Source organism: Muntiacus reevesi, chromosome 3, assembly GCF_963930625.1.
Source record: "Muntiacus reevesi chromosome 3, mMunRee1.1, whole genome shotgun sequence".
NCBI classification, from domain to species: domain Eukaryota; kingdom Metazoa; phylum Chordata; class Mammalia; order Artiodactyla; family Cervidae; genus Muntiacus; species Muntiacus reevesi.
This window is the reverse complement of record NC_089251.1, coordinates 90,961,410-90,987,097: the sequence shown is the minus strand read 5'-3', so window position 1 is coordinate 90,987,097 and position 25,688 is coordinate 90,961,410. Positions and strand designations below refer to the sequence as shown.

Here is a 25,688-nt window from a genome sequence, read left to right as displayed (position 1 = left end):
CTGCCCTCTGAGGGGACACAAACAATACCATTAATTTCTAGCACACCTTAGAACATTAGGCTCAGCTCATAGGAAAAATTCAGAATCAGCTACAGCTTCAAACATCTCCCTACATGTTGCTTAAGTCAGAAAGGAATAACCAACACAATAAAGCCAGTAGGGTATGGTGGCATGGGAATATAATCATTTATTTGGAGTGTAACCTGGTACTTCAAATAAAGGCACTATTATCCTCAGCTGAAAGATTTTAGGGCATAAGGAGGAAGTGAATGGATGACCCACTTGAGACAGCACCAAAAGAACAAAGATGACTTCACACCTCTAGAAGACGGCAAGAGGCAGAATGAAAGGATTGAACAATTTAAAGTGAACTGGGACATACCTGCAATGTTGACACATCTCAAAGTTCTATTTTTCCCTCCCCTTTCCCTAAATAACCAGACCTTTTAGTTAACCTGTCTGTCTGGACAATGCTTGATCCAACAGATCATTCTAGAGCACACACACACACACACAACATATATATATATAAGTTAATTGTTATTTTATTGTAGAAGAAAAAATATCCTGAAATATTTGTTAAATAACAATAATTTCTGACAAAATCATTGTTTAGGGTTTTTGAGCCTCACCATCTGGTCAGACATAGCAAGTTGACCTTCAGCCTTATAATAAGCTTCATTAATCTTGCCATAAACCTCAGAAAAACCCAAAGATTTTTTAAATGGCTTCCAAGCTTCTGCATAGATGCTCTTAATTAGTCCAAAGGTAAACAATAAACAAGTTGGCAAAGAAATTAGGAGGATAGGTGACAGGGAAAAAATGTTAACAATTGGTGAATCTTGAACAAAGCACATGTGAGTCTTCGTTACACAGTTTTTCAACTTAATTTTTTAGTTACAGGCAGACTGAAAAGTTGCTTCAGCATGACCAGGCTATTTTCCAGATGTGCCTAAAAAACATACTTGATTATTTCTTTTCAAACCAGAAATAGAAAATCAGTTCTCCCCTGGGTTATACTTCCTATTGTTTTAAAAAGCTTCCAGAGCTTTCTGGAAAGTTTAAATTAAGGGGCTACAGTACACTGATATGGTTTTACAATTTTTGGGAGGCGTCTGAGTCAAACTCTCATCGAAGGTCTGTGACGGTCACAGCTCTGTCCACAACAGTCACGTGGTTGCAGCTCTGCAACAGGGAAACAGAAGGAAAGGGAAAGTCCTGGAAAACTCAGAAAAGTCATCTTCCAAATGCTTAGATACTTAAAATGCTCCTTCTGGCCAGCGGTTCCCAGGCTGACAGCCAGACTGTTACTTAAGTGGCAATTATGGTAAGGGGTCTGGGAATTATTATTTCCACCAACCCAGAATCAATAGCCTGTAGTCTGAATCAATATGGACCTATATATCTCCATTTATTCTTCAAATGTATGTATATTCTAGAGTCATTTATAAAATACACATTTATTTTAAATAACTGCTGAATTAATTGCAGTATGCTAGGTCATTATGTCAACCAAATAATAAAGTACACCTATTCTCACAAGGGGAATACTCCCTCTTGGCATGTGCAAGGGGTCATCCTAACTGAAAGCCTAGGCATTTCTGGGGGATTGTTCAGTCTCTGTTTCAACATCCTGGTACCTAGATATTTATTACATTCCAAGGCAGACTTCCTTTTTGTGAGCAAATCTGTCAGAAATTTCTTTCTCATACTCAGCTGAAAACTGGCACTTTCACAGGGTCTTAAGTTTTAGTTCTGGGAGTCAAATACCTGAGACCTTCTTATACAACAGCTCTTCTAATACTTACAGTCAGTTCTCAGATGCTCCCTGGGGTTCTCTCCTAAACATCCCTAGTCTCTTTTACGTGACAAGGCTCTGGAGTCCCTTCTCCACATTGGTTTCTTTTCAGTGAACCCAAAAGAAATAACAATACTCCATGGCCAGCATGGAGTGAGGCAGTACTATCTCATTAGATTTGAGGAGAAAACTGCAACATACTTATCAGCAACTACAGCTTTTTATCCACAGTTTTTTACCACTGTGAATTTACCAAAAAACCAGAACTTTTACCACTTGGGGGAAAAACTTTCTAAGAAGGTCATAAAAATCTCTATTACCTAAAATCAAATTAAAAGCAAAATTACAAAATTAAGTATAGTTTACCTATCTTAAATGGCTTTTTTCTTTTGAATTCAAATCTCTTATTGAAATGCAGGCTTAGCAACTGATGATGATGAAGGAAAAAACCTAATGTTTAATAAGCAAGCTACTGCACTTGGCATTTTCATTTAATCCTTCAACAACCCTATAAAAGTATATATTATCATCATCATCATCATCATCATCATCTCCATTTATAGGTGAGAAAGCTGAGGCCCAGGAAGGTTAAATAACTTGATCACAACCTTAAGCAGCAGAGCTAAGACTCAAACCCCTTCCTGTTCCACACTGCTTCCCACACATGTCTTTGTAGGAAGATTTAGAAAAATCAGTGACAAGGCTGATCTGTGTGGGCCGTGAAGGACACTGTGAGCATCAGCTCTGACTGTGCTCGCTGGTTACAGCGTAGCTGCAGCTTCCTCTACAGGGATACATACACAGAAGAGGGGTGGATCCTTGCTGTGGGGATGAAATCCTTTCTGGCGACAGGAAGAAATCTCCTCTAGTCCATGGTCAGTGAGTCTAAAGAATCCAGTTCTGAAATAAGAAAAAGCAGGTCCAGAATCAAGCAAAGGTGTCCCCCTCAATCACACACACACACTGGGCAGGGCAGAACTCATTTTGAGACACCCTGAAAAGTCTGCTGGCCCACAGATCTCTTCTCTGGTGAATGAATCAGAGAGTGATTCATCACTGCCACATCAGTTTTACTGGGAGAATTCATAGTAAATAACAGGGTTTAAAATGAAAAAGTTAATTTTCAGAGATAATCTGCTGGATACTGAAATTCTCTAATCTGACATCAGTCTCTTGAAACTCCTAGTGCTTCAGGTCAAACACATCAAACTTACATCTTTTTCTTATAAAAGCACCTACATTATTGCTTGGATACTTTTGTAAACAAGCAGAGTAGGTTTATCAGGCTACAGGACTTAAAAGGAAGGCCTTTAGAAAAGCCAATCAAATACCACAATCTATAGATTAGATAGAGAACAAGGTCTTAAGTAAGCAGAACATTTCCTCTGAGGCTCTTCCCCTGAACCACACCCTATGGACTTACTCCTGGAATTTGGGGGAACAGACAATGGCTATGGACTCTGGCAACATCATCTGGTAGGAGCAGTGAGTGTGGAGGTCAACACTGGAGAGGAAGGCTGTCTGCGTGGGATGAGTCTGAGAAGAGAAAAAAAAAGCTCCAGTGAGAATACACAGGCAAGCCTGGCCCATGAAGAAAGTGAAGTGTTAGCTGCTCAGTCATGTCCAATTCTTTGCAACCCCATGGACTGCAGCCTGCCAGGCTCCTCTATCCAAGGAATTCTCCAGGCAAGAATACTGGAGTGTGTGGCCATGCCCTTCTCCAAGGGATCTTCCTGACCCAGGGATTGAACCTGGGTCTCCCACACTGTAGGGAGATTCTTTACCATCTGAGCCACCAGGGAAGCCCCTCCAAGAAGGAAGGCAGTGCCAAATAATTCTCAGTAACTTGCCATGATCTCCTCAAGTATAAAGTCATTAGCAGCCATGAGGAATATGCCTGAAGTTCCTAAAAAAGAATGAACTTCTGTCCCTGCATTGTAAACAAATGTAATTTAACATGAGTATGTGCAGACTCATAATTTCTAATTGACCATCAAGATCTACCTGGCTCCTCACAAGCTCTCTCAACATGATGGAAAGTCACCCATACTGGAATAGACAGTATATGGTACCCAATACTTCAACCCGGTAGAAGGACTTAACAAACCACAGATGAATGATTCTTCTTCCTGACAAAGGGGTTTAAAAGTCAGGCAAAAGTCAGGGGCTCCATAGGCAAAAGTGGCAAAAGCTGTCCTGTGGTTAAAGCATATCATTCAAGGATATGAGAGACAGAGGGTGACTGGGATTTCAGAGGGTGGTTAAATCACAGGACCCTGTCTTATTTGAGAAAAAGACCAAGATGTTGAAATTTGAAAGTAATCAGTTAAAACACCATATAAATTTCATTCAGTTTATCTCATTTGTTTTCACTTTTTTAATTTTGTTTTTTTGGCTGTGCTGCCTGGCTTGCGGGATTTTAGTTCCTCAACTAGGGAGGGAACCTGGGCCATGGCACTGAAAGCGCCAAGTCCTAACCACTGAAATTCCCCAGTTATTTAATGTTTTACTGAACACTGTCTTTGTATACAAATGAACACTATATAATGACTTATCTCAGAGGGGGTATGATGTTAGATAACAAGGATGGAGAATGAAAAGACCAAATATGACTCAAAAAGAACACCAATCTTTACTGACTTAAAAGCACAGAAAATAAGTATGCATACTTGACCAGTGTTTTTAACTCTGTTGTACAAAAAATGAAGCTCCTAAGGGAACTTGTCAAAAGCACAAGTTCCTGCACCCCACCCTGGAAACATCCATCCTGAGAAGGAAAAAAATATTTTTTACAGCTCATTAAATAATTCTTATGCGTAGCCTCATCCGAGAAGCATGACTGCACAAAACGCTGTGATCAGCTCACTGTGGAAGAAGTCTACAACACAGGAACAAGTTAGCTGAGTACTGACAGCAAATCCACACACACGTCTGCACCAGGCAGGAAAGGACTTTTATGACCACAAGGGAGAACAGTTTCTACCAAAAAGAATACGATCCCATAGGTTTTTAGGAACCTATGGCCTATGTCAACACCTTTCATCCCATGGTTAGAGCTTGAAATTTTCACTGAGAACAAACAAGGTCTACACAAGTTGATGAAGGTCTCCAATCTAAAGCTGGGTTAGCTAGAAAGACAATATAAAGACATATAGTAGGGCCTCAATAAATAACTGTAAACCAAAAAATCTTGCTTGAGCCTCTGCTCCCCTCTAACTACTATGCCTTCTCTCCTTCCCTTCAGAGTTGAGTTTCTTGAAAAAAAGTTATGCCCACTGTGCCCACATGCTGGAGACAGAGGAAGGCATTTTTATGAAAAAACAAAAACAAAAACAATACACCAAGGGAACAGAAAAGAGTGAGGAAAGTGAATGCTGAGGGCAGCCTGGGTGTTCAGATGCGCAGTGTCCACAGAGAACAATGCCAGCAGAGGCAGGGCTGAGACAAGGTGAAGCAGCGCCTCGAATACTGAGTCAGGGGTTACACAATAGTTGGTGATAAACATGACCATACCAAGTTTTTGATGAGGGGGGCTTCCTGGTGGCTCAATGGTAGAGAATCTGCCTGCCAATGCAGGAGTGGTGGGTTCAATCACTGTTCTGGGAAGATCCCACATGCAGTTCAGCCCGTGCAGCAGAACTCCTGAGCCAGTGCTCCAGGGCCTGGCAGCCGAAAATCCTGAGCCCACATGCTGTAACTATAAGAGAAGCCGCCGCAGTGAGAAGCCCACGGACTTCAACCAGAGGGCAGACCCTGCTTGCCACACCTAGAGAAGAGTCTGCACAGCAATGACAATCCAGTGCAGCCAAAAAAAATTCAAAGATTTTGACCAGGAACCTGATTCATAGCTGGCATGGTACAGAAGGAAGAATGGACCTTTTGTATTCTCCTCTTGCCAACTTTAAGATCTGAGCAAACATTACAGTCTGTTTTGGTTTGTTTTTAATCCCAAGTTAGGAAGAAATGGTACAGAAATATCATGGGGGGGAAAAAAAGCTGGAATACTATCAATTTAAGTTCTAAATTTCTTCCTCACTAGGCCCTCACTGATATTAAAAATAATTTTACTCACTTGTAGCTAAGATGTACCTAAAGTCTAAGCAGTAATTATTCCCAACTTTCCCTCATCTTGTCCAGTTCTTAAACTCTCCTGACTCCTGTTGGGCAATGGACCTAGACTTCAACCTCATTGAAAGATCATCTAAAATGAGTTCCCTTAACACTTCCAATTATAACCTTGAAAATCTCTTTTTAACTTTCTTCCTTCATTTCTGTTGTAGAGGAGTGTTTTCTCCCTAATATGAAGATGACACCCTCTTTGTACTTTTAATACCTTCCTACCTCCACATTATTTTGTCTCTCCTGTCCTTTTACATCTCATTCACAGGTTCCACTATATCACCCACTCACTGGGCTTAAAAACATGCTCAGACAACTATACACAAGAACTTAGATGAATCTTAAAGACACTGAGCAAAAGAAGCTGAATACAAAAGAATACATATTATATAATTCTATTTATGTAAAGTTCAAAAGGGCTTCCCTGGTGGTGCATAGGTTCAGGAAGATCCCTGGAGGAGGAAATGGCAAACCACTCCAGTATTCTTACTAGGAGAAGCCCATGGACAGAAGAGCCTGGCGGGTTATAGTCCATGAGGTCACAAAGAATTGGATGTGACTGAGCACACACGCACGCATGTAAGGTTCAACACATGCACGCATGTAAGGTTCAAACCCAGGAAAAAGTAAACTATTGAGTTTAGAGACACACACTAAGGTGGTAAAGCTATAAAGAAAGCAAAGAATTTCAAAAGAAATCAAGAGAGGGATTACCTGTACCAGAGAGGAAGGGTGACTGGGCAGGAACATGGGGTAGGAGTATGTTTCTGGCAATGCGCTATTTCTTAACCTAGGTAATGTGTACACATATATGTTTATTTAATGATTCATTAAAGTATACATTTAGTTTATATAATACTTACTTATATATATTTCAAATATAAAGGTTGCAAGAAAATCAAAATAAAAACAACACATTTTCACACACTAAACCATAAATCAAGCAAACATTCTCTCCACCTGGCTATTCCTTAAGCCACTATTCAATCTCTTTCCTTTCCTCTAGTTAGTGCTAAGCTCTTCAAAAAATTTGTGTACGTTTCACTATCACCACAACCTCAATACCCATTACTTCTTAAACCTTTTAAAATCTATTCCCACAACTGCTTAAAACCCACTAAACTGAGGTCATCAATGACTCAGCAAGTCCAATCAGCTCATACAAGTATTCATCATTCTGGAGCTCTCTGTAGCATGTGACACAGTGAACATCCTGAAGTTTCTTTCTGAGACATTCCTCCTCCTTTGGCACCTATGCCCCAACGCTACCTCACCTTTCTCTGACATCTCTGTGCTTCATGACTAACTATTCCCCATGCTCCCCTAGGTGGCCGGGCTTTCAGCTGCAAGTTCATTTCTTCTTGTTTTCCACCCTCTCCCAGTTCCAAAGCCTCCAAGGTCAGCTCTACATAGAGGTCTCCTGGTTCTCTTTCCCACCTTGACCTTGTTTTCAAGTTCAAACTGCCTGATAACTACCTCTACCGATATAATGTCTTGAAAAAGAAAAAAGTGAAAGTCAGTCGTGTCCGACTCTTTGCAACCCCATGGATTGTAGCCCTCCAGGCTCCTCTGTCCATGGGATTCTCCAAGCAAGAATATAGGAGTGGGTTGCCATTCCCTTCTCCAGGGGACCTTCCCGACTCTGGGATCAAACCCAGGTCTCCCACATTGCAGGCAGATTCTTTACCACCTGAGCCATCAGGGAAGCCCAATGTCTTACCAGTATCTTAAATTCAATATACTCAGAACTGAAGACAACATCTGCCCCACTTCCAAGTAAGTTCTCTTGCTGGAACCTCTGTTTCTCCTTATGAGATGATTGATCATTGCCACTTCCATGAGTCAGGCCTGAAATTTCTAAGTCATCACATTTACTCATCATCCTCTCTGACTCATTCCCCACATCCTCTGAAATCCTACATTTGTCTCTTTTTTTCCCAAATGCACTGCCATCACCCTGGCTCTCTTCATTATTACATTTTAATCATCACATTAACCTCTTAAATCAGCTCCCTGCCTCATCCTACTCACTAAAACCCAGAACTATCCTGCCCATCCACCCAAAATACCACTCCTAATGTATTATGTGAAAACTTACCTATCACTGTTTCCTGATATGAACTCTAAGCCCCAGAAAACTGGACCACTCAATGCTCCAGGATTCCAGTCTGCCTATTTCACTGTTGTCCCCTCCATATGCAACCCACCCTGCCATAAATCTAGTGCATCACCCCAGCTGTGATCCTTCCCTCCTCTAAATTCTACAGGGCATCTCTTAAGGCACTAGGCATATTCTGCTTCACATAAGGAGTCACCAACTTGTCTATATGTCAATCTCCTCTATTAGACTAAAATCATATCTTACTCAAATTGTATCCCCTGGTAGATAAGACACAGGTTTTCTATCCCCCATGTATCTATAATGGGGGATACACAATAGAAGGCAAGTATTTACAAAAGGACAGAGGCACATGGAACTGCCTCATAAATCAGTATTTCCCCAATGCCAATATACAAGTATGTGCAATCTTCCCAAATCCAGAAATAAGCTGCCTTGTTTGTGTGGAACCCTGTCACACAATGTAAAAAACAGCTTGGTCTATGAGAATGAGGGGCTGGAAAAGAACAAAAAGAAAAATTAAAATGTAATCATTAGGGATGGAATAATATTTTACCTGAGTAGTACCAGAAGATTGTTAGAATATGCAGATACTTAAAAATTTTCTATTTTGATAGCCCTTCTGATTTACATAAAGGTTGGCTTAAAGCTTAACATTCAGAAAACTAAGATCATGGCATCTGGTCCCATCACCTCATGGGAAATAGATGGGGAGACAGTGGAAACAGTGTCAGACTTTATTTTTTTGGGCTCCAAAATCACTGCAGATGGTGACTGCAGCCATGAAATTAAAAGATGCTTACTCCTTGGATGGAAAGTTATGACCAACCTAGACAGCATATTAAAAAGCAGAGACATTACTTTGCCAACAAAGGTCTGTCTGGTCAAGGCTATGGTTTTTCCAGTGGTCATGGATGGATGTGAGAGTTGGACAGTGAAGAAAGTTGAGTGTTGAAAAATTGATGCTTTTGAACTGTGGTGTTGGAGAAGACTCTTGAGAGTCCCTTGGACTGCAAGGAGATCCAACCAGTCCATCCTAAAGGAGATCAGTCCTTTGTGTTCATTAGAAGGACTGATGATGAAGCTGAAACTCCAGTACTTTGGCCACCTCATGAGAAGAGTTGACTCATTGGAAAAGATCCTGATGCTGGGAGGGATTGGGGGCAAAAGGAGAAGGGGACAACAGAGGATGCGATGGCTGGATGGTATCACCGACTCGATGGGAATGAGTTGGAGAGTTGGTGATGGACAGGGAGGCCTGGCGTGCTGTGATTCATGGGGTCGCAAAGAGTCGGACACAACTGAGCGAATGAAGTATGAACTAACTATAGGTTGTTTTGGGCTTCCCTGGTGGCTCAAATGGTAAAGAATCTGCCTGCAATGCGCGAGACCTTGGTTCGATCCCTGGGTCGGGAAGATCCCCTGGAGAAGGGAACGGCTACCCACTCCAGTATTTGTGCCTGAAGAATTCCATGGACAGAGGAGCCTGGCAGGCTACAGTCTGTGGGGTTGCAAAGAGTCAGACACGACTGAGCAACTAACATTTTCACTTTCTTTCATACGTTGTTTTAAGAAAGATGAAATGCAAGTATCTGAATTAACTTCCTTGGTTCATTTTAAAGACTTTGATCTGTACACCTTTCAGGAACATCATTTGTATGAAGTAAGGCATAACCTCTATGGTCAAGGCTCACATACACTCTCAGCTAGCATCCTAACAACATTCATGCTCACAGGGAAACTGGGACTTTGGAGGAAGAATTTCATTTCAATTAAGAAATTATTTTAATTAAAAAGTTCTGGGCTTCCCTGGTGGTCCAGTGGAAGAATCTGCCTGCCAATGCAAGGGGAATGGGCTCGACCCCTGATCTGGGAAGACCTGCAGGGCAACTAAGCCTGTGTGCCACAACTACTGAGCGTGAGTGCTGCTACTACTGAAGCCCATGTACCTAGAGCCCATGCTCCACAAGAGAAGCTACCACAGTGAGAGGTTCACGCACCACAACTAGAGGAAGCCTGTATGCAGCGGTGAAGACCCAGCATAGCCCAAAATAAATATATATGTCTCTTAAAAATATAATAAATAATAACATCTTTTAGAAATGAAAAGCCCAAGGAGCTCCCAGAAATCAGTACTGGAGTGCAAGCAGTTAAGTATGCTAAGGAGGTCAAGTCTATATTAAACAGAGGGAAATACAACCATCTAAACAGTCTGGATACAATTCACTCTGCTTTAAGAAAAGAACAAGCAGTGCGTCTGTAACATCACGTGAGGAGACGAACCCCTGGAGGGCTCAGAACTGCTTACGTGAATCCAGCCCAGTGTGATGAGACCCTGCTGATCCTGTATGAGGAAAAGCTCCTCTTCATTCTCGGTGTTGCAATAATCAGACCCAGCGCTTTGCTTGGGGATGAGAACATGGGTGATGGTAAACTCGTTCCTCATCTGTCAAAGTAGAGAACAGCTCGTCACAACTCCCCGTATGGAGGCAACCCTCTCTGTCACAGCAGTGGGAAGCTAAACTTCCATACAAGCAAAGGCCCTTCTCCCAGCCTGAGTCTTCTTCAGGAGGTGAGTCCCTCATGTCAGTCTTGCTCACACTTCTTCCTGCCCAAATACACTGCCTGGGGCCCTCTGCAAGGCCACAGATGCCCACAGCCCTGTGGGAATTTCCTGCTGCAGCCAAACAGGTCTACTCATGAAACTTAAGAAGCTCTGGGTACCGTACCATTTCTCTTCCTTTATTCATGTCTAAAGTAGTTCCCTTTCACTGTTTCTCTAAGCCCTTCCCAATCTCTAAGGGTCAGTTTAAGTCTATTCCACTTTACTCATTTCTTTATTCAGCAGTTAGTAATGAATTCTTTAAGCACCTGCATTTAATGATCCTTCTTTCCCCATAATTCCCAGTGCTTTTATTGTACATGCTAGTCAGCAAACTATCTTTTGGTGTGTATCTCCCATCTCTCTAAAGTGCTTGGATACTTTTTGTGGACAGATGCTATCTGCCTTACATATTTCATATTCTGATGATCTATCATAAAGCAGGTGTTCAAAGCTGAACACGGGATCTTCCTACCAAGTTTAGAATTAAGCATTTATTACCAGCATTAAAATACTCAGTTAAATTCAAGGGACTCTGAAAATCAATCAAATCCAGGGTCACTAAATTCAAGGTGACACTGCATTTTCCTGCCCATGGCTCCTTCAGCAGAGGGAACTGTACAGAGAGTAACTGACCCTGGATATCTTCTCTGAGAGTCACAGGAGGCCAAGGGTGAAGAAACAGTCTAGGCTATAGAAAGCATTTGTTTTTGTTTTCGTTTTTTACCAGTTTTCCACAGAGAATCCCACACGTCTCCACTCCCCGGGCAGTGTTGGCACTGGCCAACTGGAGAAACTGCGGGCAGAGCTTCCCGGGTACCACCATGTGGCGCAATCCATCGATTGCAGGAGCTGGAAGGGAGAGAGAAAAAAATCTAAGACCATGGGGCGCAGCCTCCCCAAGCAGACCTCAGAGTTGGCAGCCCTAGGAGAGCAATGCCAAACTACTGGGGTCCCCCCAGCTGCAGGCCGTAAGTGGGGATCTCATCCTAAAGGCAGAAGAGAAAGGGCTGCAAAGGCTCTTCTCCAACCTCTGACCACAGCCATCGGGAGTATGTTATTTCAAGAAAAGAGAAGAGGCTTTAATCATTCAAGTGAAGACAAAGAGAAACTACTACTTAAGTTTCTGAACTATTCAGGAATAATAGAGAGAGGCAACCCTGCCGAGTACATGGGGAGAAATCCTGAAAGCTTCAGAGTCTAACACCTCTTGCCCACTCTTACCTTGTCCTTTTAAGTAGATCTTCTGGAAAGCTGAATTCCTTACATGACTACTTGAAAGACAATTCCTAACAAAAAGATCTATTCTAATCATCAAGGCATACTCATCATTTTGCTGCTACTGTTATTTTCTCAGGTAACCATTCATTGGTGAGAGGAGAAAAGAGTCAATAGTTTTTATGGCTAGACTGAATTACCACTGACTACACAGAATATTTACCTTGACTAAGCTCCTTACCAATTAGGAATATTTGCAAGGCAAACACAGTTCAGTAGCTTTTATTGTTAAGTCAGTTGTTGAATTTTAAAGTGTTACTATAAATCTCAAACTTTCTTTACAAAAGGTTAATAGTGGTCTCCAGTTCACAGAACATTTCAAATCTCTATGTAACCCTTAAAAGCTGAGAGTCTGACTTTCAAGGATTTTATTAGTTCTTCAGAAAATCAACCTAGCCCAGGTAAATTATATGGCTTAAGCAAAGTCCACTTTATAATACAGCTGTAATAGAACACAGTATGATAATATTGATCAAATGGATTTCTGTGACCAGAGCCTAATGAGTGGGATCAGGCAGGTAGTCATAGGCTGAATCCCTTGGAATGACACCCTATTTGGCTGCAGCTGAGATGGAAGAGGATTCGAGCAAATGAATTCACTACCTTCCAAGTTGTTCAATGCTCCAGGTTTCAAGGATCTGTCCACTACTGGTGGCTTGGCAAGCCTCACGGTTGTATTACAGTCTGAAGGCTGTGTGGATATAACAGGCACCGTGGGGAACACATCTAGGGAGGGCTTCTCCAAGCCAGGTACCAGTGGGCCACCCAGGCCAGGGTCCACCTTCCCAAACTCCTGCACGATCTTCAGTCGTTCCTTTTCTAGCTCCTGGTTCCGGATCATCTCCTCGAAGGCATGGAACTGCTCCTGCTCCAGCTGCTGCTGCTTCTGCTGTGCCACCCTCTGTCTTTCCTTTTCCAGCTCTTCCTGCATGGCTACATTTCGGGCAAATTCTTCCGCTTCCTTCTTCTACAAAGCACAGAGGAGTTAACACTAACACTTTGCACAAGGAACTTCACATCTTAGAAGGACAAAGCCTTTCAGCAGGGAGACTGACCCCAAATGCACTCCTGTCCTGGCCTGGTTTCCAAACACAGAATCCATGCTCCCCTCAGGGGCTCTACGGAACGGTCACCCCTCCATCGGTCTAACCGCCGTACACCTGTTCTTCAAGGACAGCTGAAGTCCTGATCCTCTCGGCACCCTTTCCCAATAACTATAACTCATGCATTTTCTTCTTTACCAAAGTCTCAATGCAACATACTGCCTGCACCTCATAATCTGTATCATATGCAATTTTAGTCTCTAGGTGTGCCACGTATACATTCTGTATCCCAAGGAGGGCTGTGGAAAAGAACCAGATCCAAACTTACAAGTGCCATGTAGGGGGTCTGTATTGAATTTTAACCCTGAATGAAGCCTCTGAATTTCTTATGGTGATGGGTAAAATACAGAGTGACATTTTAAACTACTAGAAAACATCAGGATGGGGAACACATGTACACCCGTGGTGGGTTCATGTCAATGTATGGCAAACCCACTACAATACTGTAAAGTAGTTAGCCTCCAATTAAAATAAATAAATTTATATTTAAAAAAAAAGGAAAACATCAAGTAACAGTTTCCTTCATGAAGATTTTCACTCACTAGGTACCTTAGAAATATACAGCTGTTTACCTCTCAGCTGATTTTCAACATCAGAGTCCAGAATAGAGTTCAGGAGAGTGTACAAAAGAGTGCAAAAGTGCTAGCAGTGTGCGTTCCCATATGACACAGACCAGGGACACTGCCTCAGGGCTTCTCACATGTTTTAACTGACTCTTCCTAACAAGAAATCATTTGAAAATATTAATGGTTTGAAAAAATTTGATTATTATAAACAGGTACAACCTGTTTTGGATATAATCAAATGTGAATCCCCAAATTCTCTGATCTAAAAACCCTATACTTCAGTGAGAACTTTCTTTGTTCTTAGGTTCTGACATAACAGACAAGCAATAGGTTTTCTGTCCCCCAAGTCATCCTCTTAGATAAAGAGATTAACCTGTATTAGAATCCTCAGCCTCAACACTTTTTTCTGGATTTTGCCAAAAATATAAAATATCACAATGAAATCACAAGATCCGCTGAAATACCTACTAGATTCCTAGAGCACAGCCTAAGAAACCAAAATAATTTCCTTTTTTTGCTAATACATACTCACTTTTTCTTCATTATATTCTAAATATTCTTTGGTATATCGTTTTAACAGTTCTGCCTTCAGTTCTTCTGCTTTGGGAAATGCAATCTCCTTTAATTTCTGGGATACAAAATCAAAATCTGAGAGTTAGGACAATGGCTGCCAATTAAGTAAAAAGGCTTAAGTCAAGTTGGCAATGGCAACAACACTTCTAAAAACATTTAAATAATGTAATTTAAATTACCCCTGCCATACCCTACCTGGTATTTCATAACTGATCTACTGAAATGGCCTTATCTCCTATTTGCAGGATGTGACATTCAGATGCAGACTCTGCTACTTATATCGGGAAGATAGTCTGTGCCTCTTTGAAGCTTCTAGATGGGCAAGAGTGAAAGTGAAGACCCACCTTTACTGTGTCTTTCTTTTCAGGAATGACAGCCGATTTGTAATCTCGATGCTTTGGTAGTTTCTCAATAAAGAGCCTAAGGAAACAGAACAGATTGATGGTGATGCAAAGAAGACATGCAAATGTCCAAAAGACTCTGAAGCAGTGCAACTCCCTTACCCTGGAGCGGCTATCGGACAGGTTTCAGGTACGCAAGGTAACAGGCCACCTCCCCCACTCACTCTCAGCCCCGTAAAGAGCCTCAGAATTGCTCTTCTCCCAACTCGGGCGTGCAGCAGCACCAGACGCCTACAACAAAAACTACGGGGGGAGAAAATCCTAGCCTGTGCCCAAAAATACGCCTCCAAAGAAATTCTTTTCTGGTTGTGACAGTAACAGGCTTCCAAAGGAAAAGCCCTATGTCACAAAGCATTCTTCAGTGAACAGTTTGGCAGCCAAGGGCAGGAGGCTGAGAAAACCCACATTCTATCACTACTCCTAGCTCTGTGTGATCTTTGATGTTGGCTTATTTTCTTTGGGATTCATGTTCCTTTGTAGAAGAATAACCCTCACACCAGATTAAGCACTGGGATGCTCAGAGAGTATATGTGTTATATGTGAACATTACATGTGTAATATGTGTACATGTGCATTATGTGTAATATGTGCATCATGGTCTCTGATGAAAACTACTTAGAGAAACGTTAAGTGCTAGACTTCCTCTTTCAGTTCTTGTCCTTGACTGTAAAGCTCAGTGGAAAAAATCAACTGAATCAATTCATGAGCTCTAACATTTATGATGTTTACTTGGGAATGGTAAAAACAAACAGAAGTTCAATAACTTGTCATAGCCAAAAGTGGAGGGCTCAGAATTCAGTGCCAGCAGGCTGATTCCAGATTCTGCTTATAAGTATATATAGTAACACAGGAAGTATATACAGAAATTAACAAAAGTAGAGGGCAGGGGAAATACAGTGCATGAGGCAGGAGTGGGAGTGAAAAATCTATATACCTTTTTAAAAAAAATTATTTTGATTTTGAACCACATAATGAAAACTAGTTCATAAAGGATTTCCCTGGTGGTCTGGTAGCTAGGAATCCACCTGCCAAAGTAGGGGACGTGGGTTTGATCCCTGGTCTAAGACCCCACACGCTGTGGAGTTACTGAGCCTACGAACCACAACTACTGAGCTTGTGCTTTCCAACAAGAGAAACCACTGCAATGAGAGGACTGCACCGCAACTAGAGAGTAGCCCGTGCATAGCAACGAAGACCCAGCACAGCCAAAATAAATAAATAAAACGAGTTTATAAAACTTCTAGACCTGAACATGAACACCCTTCTCGTCTTTCAGTAACTACAGTCAATTTTCTGAACAGGGACATATGGGCAGAAGGGTCTCCTGAAAACAGAATGAATAACAGAACCCGCTGCCCACACTGGAGGCAAGAGAGCTTAATGGTTAGGAGGACAGGCTCTGGAGCCACCCTGCTTAGGTTCAGATCCTGGTTTTAACCACTTATCTACCAGCTGTGTGACCTCCAGCACCATCCCCCAGTTGCTCTCTCTATATAAATTATATACGCAGAGACAAACTAGTACTACCTGAAACGGTTGCTATGGCACCAAACAGAGTTTAAAAATAAATAAAGTGCTGAGCACAGTGCCTAGCACATGGCCAACATCTGCCTTATATACGATTGTTTTTACTATCATAATAAATAAAGATGTGAGCAAGAAAAAGAGAGGAAGATGTTAACACCAGGGTTAGAAATTTTCCAGGCAGAGAATAGCTGTGGCCCAGAGGTATACTGTTCTCCGGGTTATATCTGATTGCAGTCTAGAGAGAGGAGTTGTACAAAAGCAGACAAAGATGCACTGGCAGAACACAAACAACAATCTAAAAGAACAAAAGGAAAAAATATGCATAAAAGTAAATCAAAGAGGTAAATAATTAAATAAAATGGTACTCAATTTTACTTAGAAATGAAAGAAATTCAAATTAAGATGAGCTATCATTTCTCATCTATCAGATTGGCAAAGGCTTAAAACTGGATTACAACCAGCATAGGTAAAGGCATAGAGAAACAGGTGTCCTTACACACTCCTAGCAGGACTGTAATGTGATAATACCTTTTTCCATGGGGGAGGAAGGGGTGGGTGAAGGAGACAAGTATTCAAAATTTAAAATGTGTATACCATTTAAACTCACAATCCCATCTCCATAAATTTATCCTACAATAATATAAAAATATATGAATAAGATTATTCAATATAGCATTGTTCATAAAAGAAAGGCAAACTGAAAATCTAAATGGCAATCAGTAGAGGATTACTTAATAAATTATGGTAGACCCAAATGTGGAAAAACAACATAATCATTCACTCTTTCATTCAACAAACATTTATTGAGCATCTACTATGGGGTCAGGCATTATTGTAAAGGCTGGGGACCTGGCAGTGAAAGTCACAGTCACAAATTCCTCCCCACCACACAGTATATACATGACAGTGGAGGAACAGACAGTAAACCAAACAAAGAGTATACAGATAATCAGTGCTGGGAAAAGTCATTAATAGGGAAGGGAAATAAGTGACAGGGAAGGGATTGAGATTTTAGATAGGGCAGCTAAGGAAGGCATCCCTGAGAAGGTGACATTTAAGTAAGGACTGGAAGAGTGAGCCATGAAGATATTTAGGATAAGACCGTTCCAGGTAGACGAAACAGCCCTAAAGCAGAATGAGATGATGGATCAGTGTCCTGATATGTAAAGATACGACTGTTAAGAAAGCAAGTTGTGGAGAAGACTACGTTGTATGATCTCATTCAGGCACTAAGGAAAAAGGATAAAGACATGAGCCCACGTGCTTGCATGGGGATATTTTCTTAATAAACACACAAGAAATAGAACAGTGATTACCTCTGGTGGATGGGCATTTTCTTTTCACTTTAATATTTCCCTTGCTGTATGGTTTGAAAACAAACTGTTTTAATCATGAACAAGTATTAACTTTGTGTAAAAATAATTTAAAAAGTCAAACAGAAATTCTATAACATGGATGCATTAAGGGCTCTAATTTCTTCCAATCTTAAAAGTTAGTCAGTAATGTGAGCGTGATCACAGAGGAAATCCCTCTTCAGTCCATAAGCCCCAATTCTGGTGGTAAACATTTTCAACACAGGTGACAGACCATTTTCAGAAAGCAGGTTTGTGTTGTAAGAGGCTCACACAGCAGACAGGACTGCCTAAGTCCTCTGTAACTCTCTTCGATGTAGCCTAGTCAATGACCATAAAAAGCTGTGAAAGAATCCACTGCCTGGATTACTGTCTGTGCTCACCATGAAAATATGTACTGATTTAATATGTTGAAGATCCTTCTTCTATACTGGGGTCTGCAAAAGGAAAAGCATTTCTACAGTAAGGAAAACCTCTGAGGAGGGAAATGTGCTTGAGATCATTAAGATGCCTAAACTGATCGAGGGAAAAGAACAAACATGCCCTTTAAAATCTTGAATTAAAGTATCCAAGAAAGGTCTAGAACAATGACTCAGTAGTGGGGGGCGAGGCAGAGGAGTGGTGAAATAGAGGCCTATCCTCCTCTCTCCTCCTCAGTGTAATAACTGCCAAAGTGAGCTCTTGTTAACTGACAGGAACATACCAAGTAAAGTGTGGTAGAAAAACAGAACAAGAATATTGAGCTAGAAGGTTTTTTTGCAACTCCTAGGGCTTGTCAGCTCACAGAATCAAGAGTTAGGGTCTTTAAGATATCTGCAAGAAAAATAAATGTAGCTACATTTATTGATTCAGGTCAAGCCAATCCAACGACGTCCCAAATTAAAGCCCAAATCTAACAAGTTAAGTAATACATTCTCCCCTCCTCTCACTTGACTCTCCTCTAGGCCGAGTTCATCACGTTAAATGGCCCTATAAGCAGAACACCACATACAGGGACAGGCTCCCTTTATCAATCTTGTTAAAACTGATATTCACATCACTCAATGTAATAACAAGGCACAAAAAATCAACTTAAGTTTCTGGGTACTGTTAATCCTACTCCTACTCCCTCTGGCCTATTTAGTAGGAGTTTATTTCTATGCTGAATCTCTTTTCTGTACCGTTAGCCTCCCCTACTCCACAGTATCCTTTCCAAAAAATATGTTCTAGCATCTCCCACCTTAAAACAGACACAAACACATTCATGTACTCTTTGTTCCCCTTCAATTATTTCAATTTTCTACTTTACTTCTGGTCCAACTTCTCCAAAGAGCTGTCTGTGCTAGGGCTTGGCAAACTCTGGCCAATGGGTCAAATCTAGCTCGCCATCTGTTTTTGTAAATAAAGTTTCATTGGAACACAGCTTTACTCATTCATTCATGTATTATCTATGACTTGCTTTCACACTACAAAGCAGAGGTTGTGACAGAGACCAACTTGCCTGTGAAGCCAAAAATATCTACTATCTGGCCCTTTTACAGAAAAAGTTTGCCAATTTCTGGACTATACTCTTATCGCCCATTCACCTTTCAACCCACTTCAGTGAAACTGCCTACCAAGATCACCAGTCACATCATGACATCAAACCCAAATCCCTGCCCACCCGACACAGTTGCCCACTGTCTGCACTTACTTACTTCCTTTGGCTCCCACGACAGAGTGATGGATTTCCTCCCCTCTCTCAAAACTTCCAAGTCTCCTCTACTGGCCTTCCCTCCACCAACCAACCTTGGGGCTCTCTCCTAAGCTCCTTTTCTTCTCATTCTCCAGTCTCATAATCAAAGTCTCTTTTCCTCTAATACACCGTGGATCCTTCTGGCCTCTAATGAAGCCTATGGACTCTTCTCAAAATAATTTTTTAAAGATGTAATATAAATAATGAAAGATTACAAAAAGCCCCATTCTACTGTAACAGTTTTCAAAATATTAAAAAATGATGACATGTGCTTACTTAATGATGCATTGTTAATACATTAAAAAACAAGACTAGTTGTGGGTTTAAGAACTGTACTATAATCCTGAAGTAGTGATAAATATAAATGTTATTTTGAGATATCAGCAACAATCATAATATGAAAATATCTTGATTTCTGTTGGTGACAAAACTTCAAATATTAATAATACTGTGATTTGAGCCTATATTCAAAATTAAAGGAAGTGCTAAATTTCAGCTACACTTTAGAAAAAATAAGAAAAATCTTTCCCAACCAAGTTCATGGACACTGAATTCTATCAGTGAATCCCTGTGGGTTCCTGGACCCTAGATTAAGAACCACTGCACTAGATGGTCTCAGCATCCTCACGGCTTCAGGACCAACTATATGTTGAGGACTCCTAAGCTTGTTGCTCCAGTAGAGACCTCTCCTCTGAGTTCAGACTGCTACACTCAACTTCCTACTGGACGTCACTTCTTGGATATCTCATAGACAACTTAAACTTATCTTAACCTTAACATGTTAACCTTTAACATTTAACCTTAACATGTTAAAATCCCAGACCTGAACTCTCTGTCTTCCCACTACCCAACAACCCCCTTTGACACCACTCTCCCCCATCTCAATAAATGGACCAGCAAATCCTAAATTACTCAAGGCAAAAACTGAGGTCAACCTTGATACCATCTTCTTTCCAAAATTATGAATGAGTCTCACGGACGCTTATCTCCAGAAAACAAAATCCATCTGCTCTTTCCCAGGCTACCATGTTCTTTCAAGCTACCAGCCCCTCTCGTGAACTGCTGTTAACAGTTTCCTAACTAATCTCACTGCCTTCTCTTAACACGCCCTCCACCAGCTGCCACAAGCCAGCCAAAATTTATATTTCTAAAACGTAAGTAAGATTAGGTCACAACCTCACTTAAAACTTTTCAGTGGCTTTCTATTACTCTCAAGATAAAATGTAAACTCCTTACTGTGGCCGATAAGATCCTCCATGAGTTGGCCCCGCCTGCCTCTCCAACTTCATCTGAGGTCATTCTCTCTCTTCATTTGCTACACTCTGAACACAATGATCTATAAACCTCAGAACACACTAAGGTCTTTCCTACCTGAGAGCTTCTGAACACATAGTAGTATCTGTTTTAAACCCTCTGCTTTACGCTTTTGGAATGACCAACTCTATGGCACTCTTCAAGTCTCAGTTTAAATCTTACATTCTCAGATAGATGTTACTCTATTGAATTAGATATCCATGGTTATTTTCTACCACAGCACTTTCTCTGTTGCTTCTAAAGCGTTTTCCCTATTTTGTTACCATATATTTCTTTGCTTACCTGTATGCTGTCTTCTCCCATAATGAGAATAAGCGCAAGGGCCATTTTATTTACTATGTACGTAGGACTTACTGCAGTGTCAAGTAGATAGTAAATATACACAATATATATCTGCTGAATGAATATGATCCTCACCCTCAAAGCACTTTCTATGTGGAACAACAAGACCCAGAAGGCCCTTCAGAAAATACCTGGTAGGGTGATTCCATGATTCTGTTGCACTTACTCAACTATAATTTCCCAAAGGAACTGTGCCCTTCATTCTGAGATCTGTCTACAAATTACTGGAAATATACTATTTCTACCAGCAGCAGAGTAAATGAAGAGGAGGACAATAGCCAGAGAAATGTCTCAGGGAAATAAATTTTGTGCCCATTGTGCCTAGGAATGAAAAATTCCTAATAGCAAAGAGAGGGAGAAATGTAGTTATAATTCTATGAAACTTTATCGGCTTTGAGGCCACATACCAGGGAACTGTGATATGGATGGACTGCAACATCCCTGAGGAAACAGATGCGACTTATAAACTTCAAAAAACCACAGCACTCCCTTTGTTCCATTCTAAAATTACAATACGAATTCTAGGCAACTCACTCTTACACCTCCTTTTCTTCAGAGTAGTGGCTCTCAACTGGGGCAGTTTTGCCTCTCAGAAAGCGTTAGTAATATCTGGAGACATTCTGGGTTGTCACAACTCGGGGGTAAGCGGTTCTACTGGCAGCTAGTGAGTAGAGAGACCAAAGATGCTGCTGAACACAATAAAGTGCACAGGCCATTCCGTGCAACAAAGTACTGTTCAACCCAAAATGTCACTAACACCAAAGTTGACAAGCACTGCTTTAGAGCAGTATGTGATCAAAAACTTAATATCATATAATTAACATGCATCCATCACCTCTGGAAGAACATGTAAGAAACTAGTAAGAGTGACTGCCTGTGGGGAGGGGAACTAAAGGTTTGGGGGAAAAGAGGAGTGGTAGGGAAATTAAGTTTTTAAATACATATACGCTTTTGTGCCTTCTGAATTCTACACTACATGCACATGTTACCTATTCAAAAAACAGTAAAAAATAACCCAAAATTAGTGTGTCTCCAGACTATAATTCAAAAGACTACCTTCAATTCAAGAAACATCACCAAAAAGAAAACAAAAAGAATAAGACTTATGTTGTAGAAAGAATCCTGAATTAAGAGTTGGAAAATCCAGGTTTTGCCACTCCAAATTGTGAAATAAAGCCTACCACTGAACTTGGAAGGTGTTTCCTGATCTGCAGAATGGAAGGACGATGTGCCCCACACAGTGCACACAGAACTGTGAAGATCAATTGACACAAATGCAGGTGAAATTTCTATGAACTATTTAAGAGCTATACAAATACACTGTAATTATTATTATCTTAAGGTCCTACTATTATGAAAGGACAAGACTAGAAATTACAAATGGAATCTTTTAACATTATTATTCCCTTCCTAAATTATACATCTTTTCCAGTGTCACTGGGACTTTAGCAATTGTTCCTGTTAACTGAAATCTTCAATTCATGCTGCAAGAGGCTAAGCAACTCAAGGGAAAGGTCTTATGATGAGCTATACAAACTGTAGGTGGCCAATACTTATTTAATGATTTACATGATTATGATAAAGGTTAAGAAAAAACTCTTTCCTGAGACACTCAATTTGCTACAAAATAAGTAGTGCTGAGGAATTTTGGCTCTGCTAAACCTCAACAATAATCCTCTGATTGGCTGCCTTAATAGAGAGGGGATAGGAAAAAACCTTCATCAATACAAAACATGTATAGTTTAAACACCAACTCTCTTGCCTAACAGCTGGGCCATGTGGGCACAGCCCAAAGAGCTAGGTCTCTTACTCATGAAATTACTGAGTCATGAAAACAACACTTTCAGTACCCATGTCTTTGAATGTCAAGAACAGCTAATATGTAGGAGCTGCCAGCAAAAATGATTAATGATAATGATGTTGTCAAGTTCTCTCTGGTTTTAGTGATTCTGAGCAGACATAAATGAGCACAAGAGCACCATGAGTGAGGCATCAGTCACCAGAAAAGAAAAAGGAAACCGGAGGTGTCTTACGTGATATACTTGTTATAGAGGATGAAAGCATATTCAATGTTGCCTTCCTCACAGTAAACAGATGCCATTCGGATAATCTCCACTCCAGAGCGGAAGTACCGGCGGGGTGGAATGTCTTCATTTATCTCCACTGTGCTACCCCTTTGGGACAGAGCCCTCACCCGGTCTTCGGGTGGGAGGCTCACATCTCCATGGTCAGACATGAGGACCAAGAAGTCCTGAAACAAATAAACAAAAGATGGCATCAATACCAAGGCCCCTGTCACCTCAGCACAGGTGTTTATCTCAACAAACCTCTACCTTACAAAGAAATTAAGAGAAAAACACCACATGCTGTTGCTCATATTAAAGGTCTCTTTAATAAAGGTCTCTTTCCCACAAGAAGCCTGAGACTCTCAAGAAAGCCCATTTCACAAGGATGAAAGGACTGACAGACTCAGAAACCCATAATGCCTGTGGCATGATTAGGTGGTACAAAGAGTATAACTATAATGAGCCCCAAGGGCTTCAGTTCTCTCTTCATGCTAACCATTCCCTGTCATTAGGTGGCCCAGACCTCGGCACCATGAAGACAGACAGTATCTTGTATTTTTTCCACTATCTCTCCTCCCAGCTACCCACTTCCACCCATCCCAGTATCTGACAGAATACTCAATGACATTTCCTGATGATTGTTAACTGACTTTAAGTTGATCATTTAACCTGAGAGTAACAGACTTTGTCTACAACTTTTCACGCTTTAGCACAAGGTCAGTGAGGGGAAATGGTGTGAGTATGAATATTTATAATCCCGACTCTCCCCATAAAACCACTAGTCCAGTCAATCTACATCATCATCATTTCAGGGTAAGGAATCTAGATCTAGAAAACAGTTTACCCAAATATATCTTCGAAGACTAAGTACTCTTTGAATAACAAAAGGACACAAAGGTAACTTGAAAGGCAAAACCCAAACCAACAACAACAACAAAAACATCCTGGGAGTTTTCCCTCCCTGGGTCTCAGGTTGCAGTCATTCTACAATCTTTCTTGATACTGTTGCTGTTCGAATCAGATTCTTTCTTCCAATCAGATATCACTCTACATCACTTCCAAAAAGATTCTGAGTATTTGATGCATACTCAATTGCAGCACACCCCCCACGCCCGTATTTTTGCCTGGAGAATCCCATGGACAAAGGAGCCTGGTGGGCTGTAGGCTATAGGGTCACAAAGTCAGACATGCCTGAAGCAACACAGCACAACCAGCATGCTGTAGAATACACAAGCTACAGCAGATTTTGGAATTCAAGGCCCTGTGTCAACTGGCCCCATTTGGTCCTTTTAAACCTTACTTTTTGTCCTTTTAAACCTTAATCATTGCCAACAGAGACCTTTTGCTTCAGTCAGGATTCTTATCTGCCCAGAAATCCTCACATTTGTTTCATTTGTCTATCTACTGTTGTTTTCCATTCCAAGCACTCCCTCAAAGATGATTTTCTCCAAGCCAATTCTATCTCCAGGTCACACTTCCTCCACCAAGCTTCTTCTCAAACACCCTAAGGGTACAAAAGTTGTGGGGACTACCAGGGATGCAGAGGCATTCCACCTCTGTGGGAGTCTTTTCAGGGGCTCAAGAAGCCACTAGTAAGTCTAAAACCTCCCCAAGTTGCCTAATTAGTAAACTCAGTGCATCAAAGCTAACTGAAGCAGAAGAAGGTTGTTGCTCTTTGTCACCTCTCGGGAGAGGATCTTTTGGTCGAGAATGAAACCCCTTCCCAAGGCCAGCAAGTGCTGCCCCACACAAGACTGAGCAACACTCCAAAGAGGAGATGTAGCGTCCGAAAACAAGAAGGGAAAGAGGCGGAAAAACCCGAGGCGGGGGAAGATGACTGGGACGCGAAAGGAAGTACCAGGAATGAGCGAAGGGGGCGTTTACAGCGGAGAAGGGTCCACTGACAACTGCTTGAGGCCTTCTCCAAGGCACTCAAGCCCAAGTTGTCAACGCCGGGCAAAATTATTCAAGGTTTTCGCGTCTATCGCGTGCGGTAGGAGGGGACGCGCCGGGCCAAGCTGGGGACCGGAGCCGTCAGGGGCCTCGCGCGTGACAGGCCAGGCAGGGGGCGCAGGGAGGAGAAGGCTGCAGGCCCCACACTCACGGTGGCCGCTCCCCGTCAGACTCCGATTACGCTCGGCACCCGAGCCCCACCACACTGCCGGGACCCTTCCCCACCTGCGCCCCGCGGACGACTCTCGGCGCTTCCGAAAACGTCACGTCCGGCACCCGCCCCGCCCCGCCCCGCCCCCTGCCGCTGGTCTGGGAGTTACAGTCTCCAGAACTTAGGACCCGAGCGGCGACTCGTGGGCGGAGCTAGGGCTGCTACCTGCGGGGGAGAAAACACCAATGAGGAGAGAGCGGGGCCATTTTAGTAAAGGAAAATCAAGCAGCGAAGAAGAGGAAACGGGCACAGGACCCAATGACCAAGCTAGCTTTTCTTTTAGGTTAGTACAGACACAGGGAAAGGCTACACAAGTTGTAATACGACATCCCTTGGGAAAGCTTAAGAAGTATGAAATCAGATAAAATCTGTTGCATAAATCATACATGTATTGAAATTAGCCTGGTAACCTTCATGCTTACCCCATGCCTTTGTGTCCTCCACATTTGTGCAGATGAATTACATGTTTGTGCGTGCGTGCTAAGTCGTTTCAGTCCTGTCCAACTCTGTGCGACCCTATGGACTGGAGCCTGCCAGGCTCCTCTGTCCTTGGGATTCTCCAGGCAAGAATACTGGAGTGGGTTGCCATGCCCTCCTCCAGGGAATCTTCCTGACTTAGGGATCAAACCTGCATCTCTTATGTCTCTTGC

General features: G+C 41.8%; 1 protein-coding gene across 3 annotated transcripts; it reads right to left on the bottom strand.

The window, feature by feature from the left end:
• Positions 1-527: 527 nt before the first annotated feature.
• On the bottom strand, positions 528-25,098 carry STAMBP (STAM binding protein). Of its 3 annotated transcripts, none has more exons than XM_065929570.1 (10): positions 25,053-25,098; positions 22,842-23,059; positions 14,503-14,578; positions 14,118-14,213; positions 12,520-12,883; positions 11,366-11,490; positions 10,345-10,482; positions 3,222-3,334; positions 2,599-2,698; positions 528-1,185 (listed from the first exon to the last, which is right to left on the bottom strand). In XM_065929570.1, the coding sequence occupies exons 2-10, from the start codon at positions 23,042-23,044 to the stop codon at positions 1,129-1,131; spliced, it is 1,272 nt and encodes a 423-aa protein (XP_065785642.1). In that variant the 5' UTR covers positions 23,045-23,059; positions 25,053-25,098; the 3' UTR covers positions 528-1,128. The 3 variants fall into 3 exon arrangements, with proteins under 3 accessions (XP_065785642.1, XP_065785643.1, XP_065785644.1); XM_065929571.1 differs by having other exon boundaries at positions 24,979-25,092; XM_065929572.1 differs by lacking the exon at positions 25,053-25,098 and adding an exon at positions 24,733-24,952.
• Between the last annotated feature and the right edge of the window lie 590 nt (positions 25,099-25,688).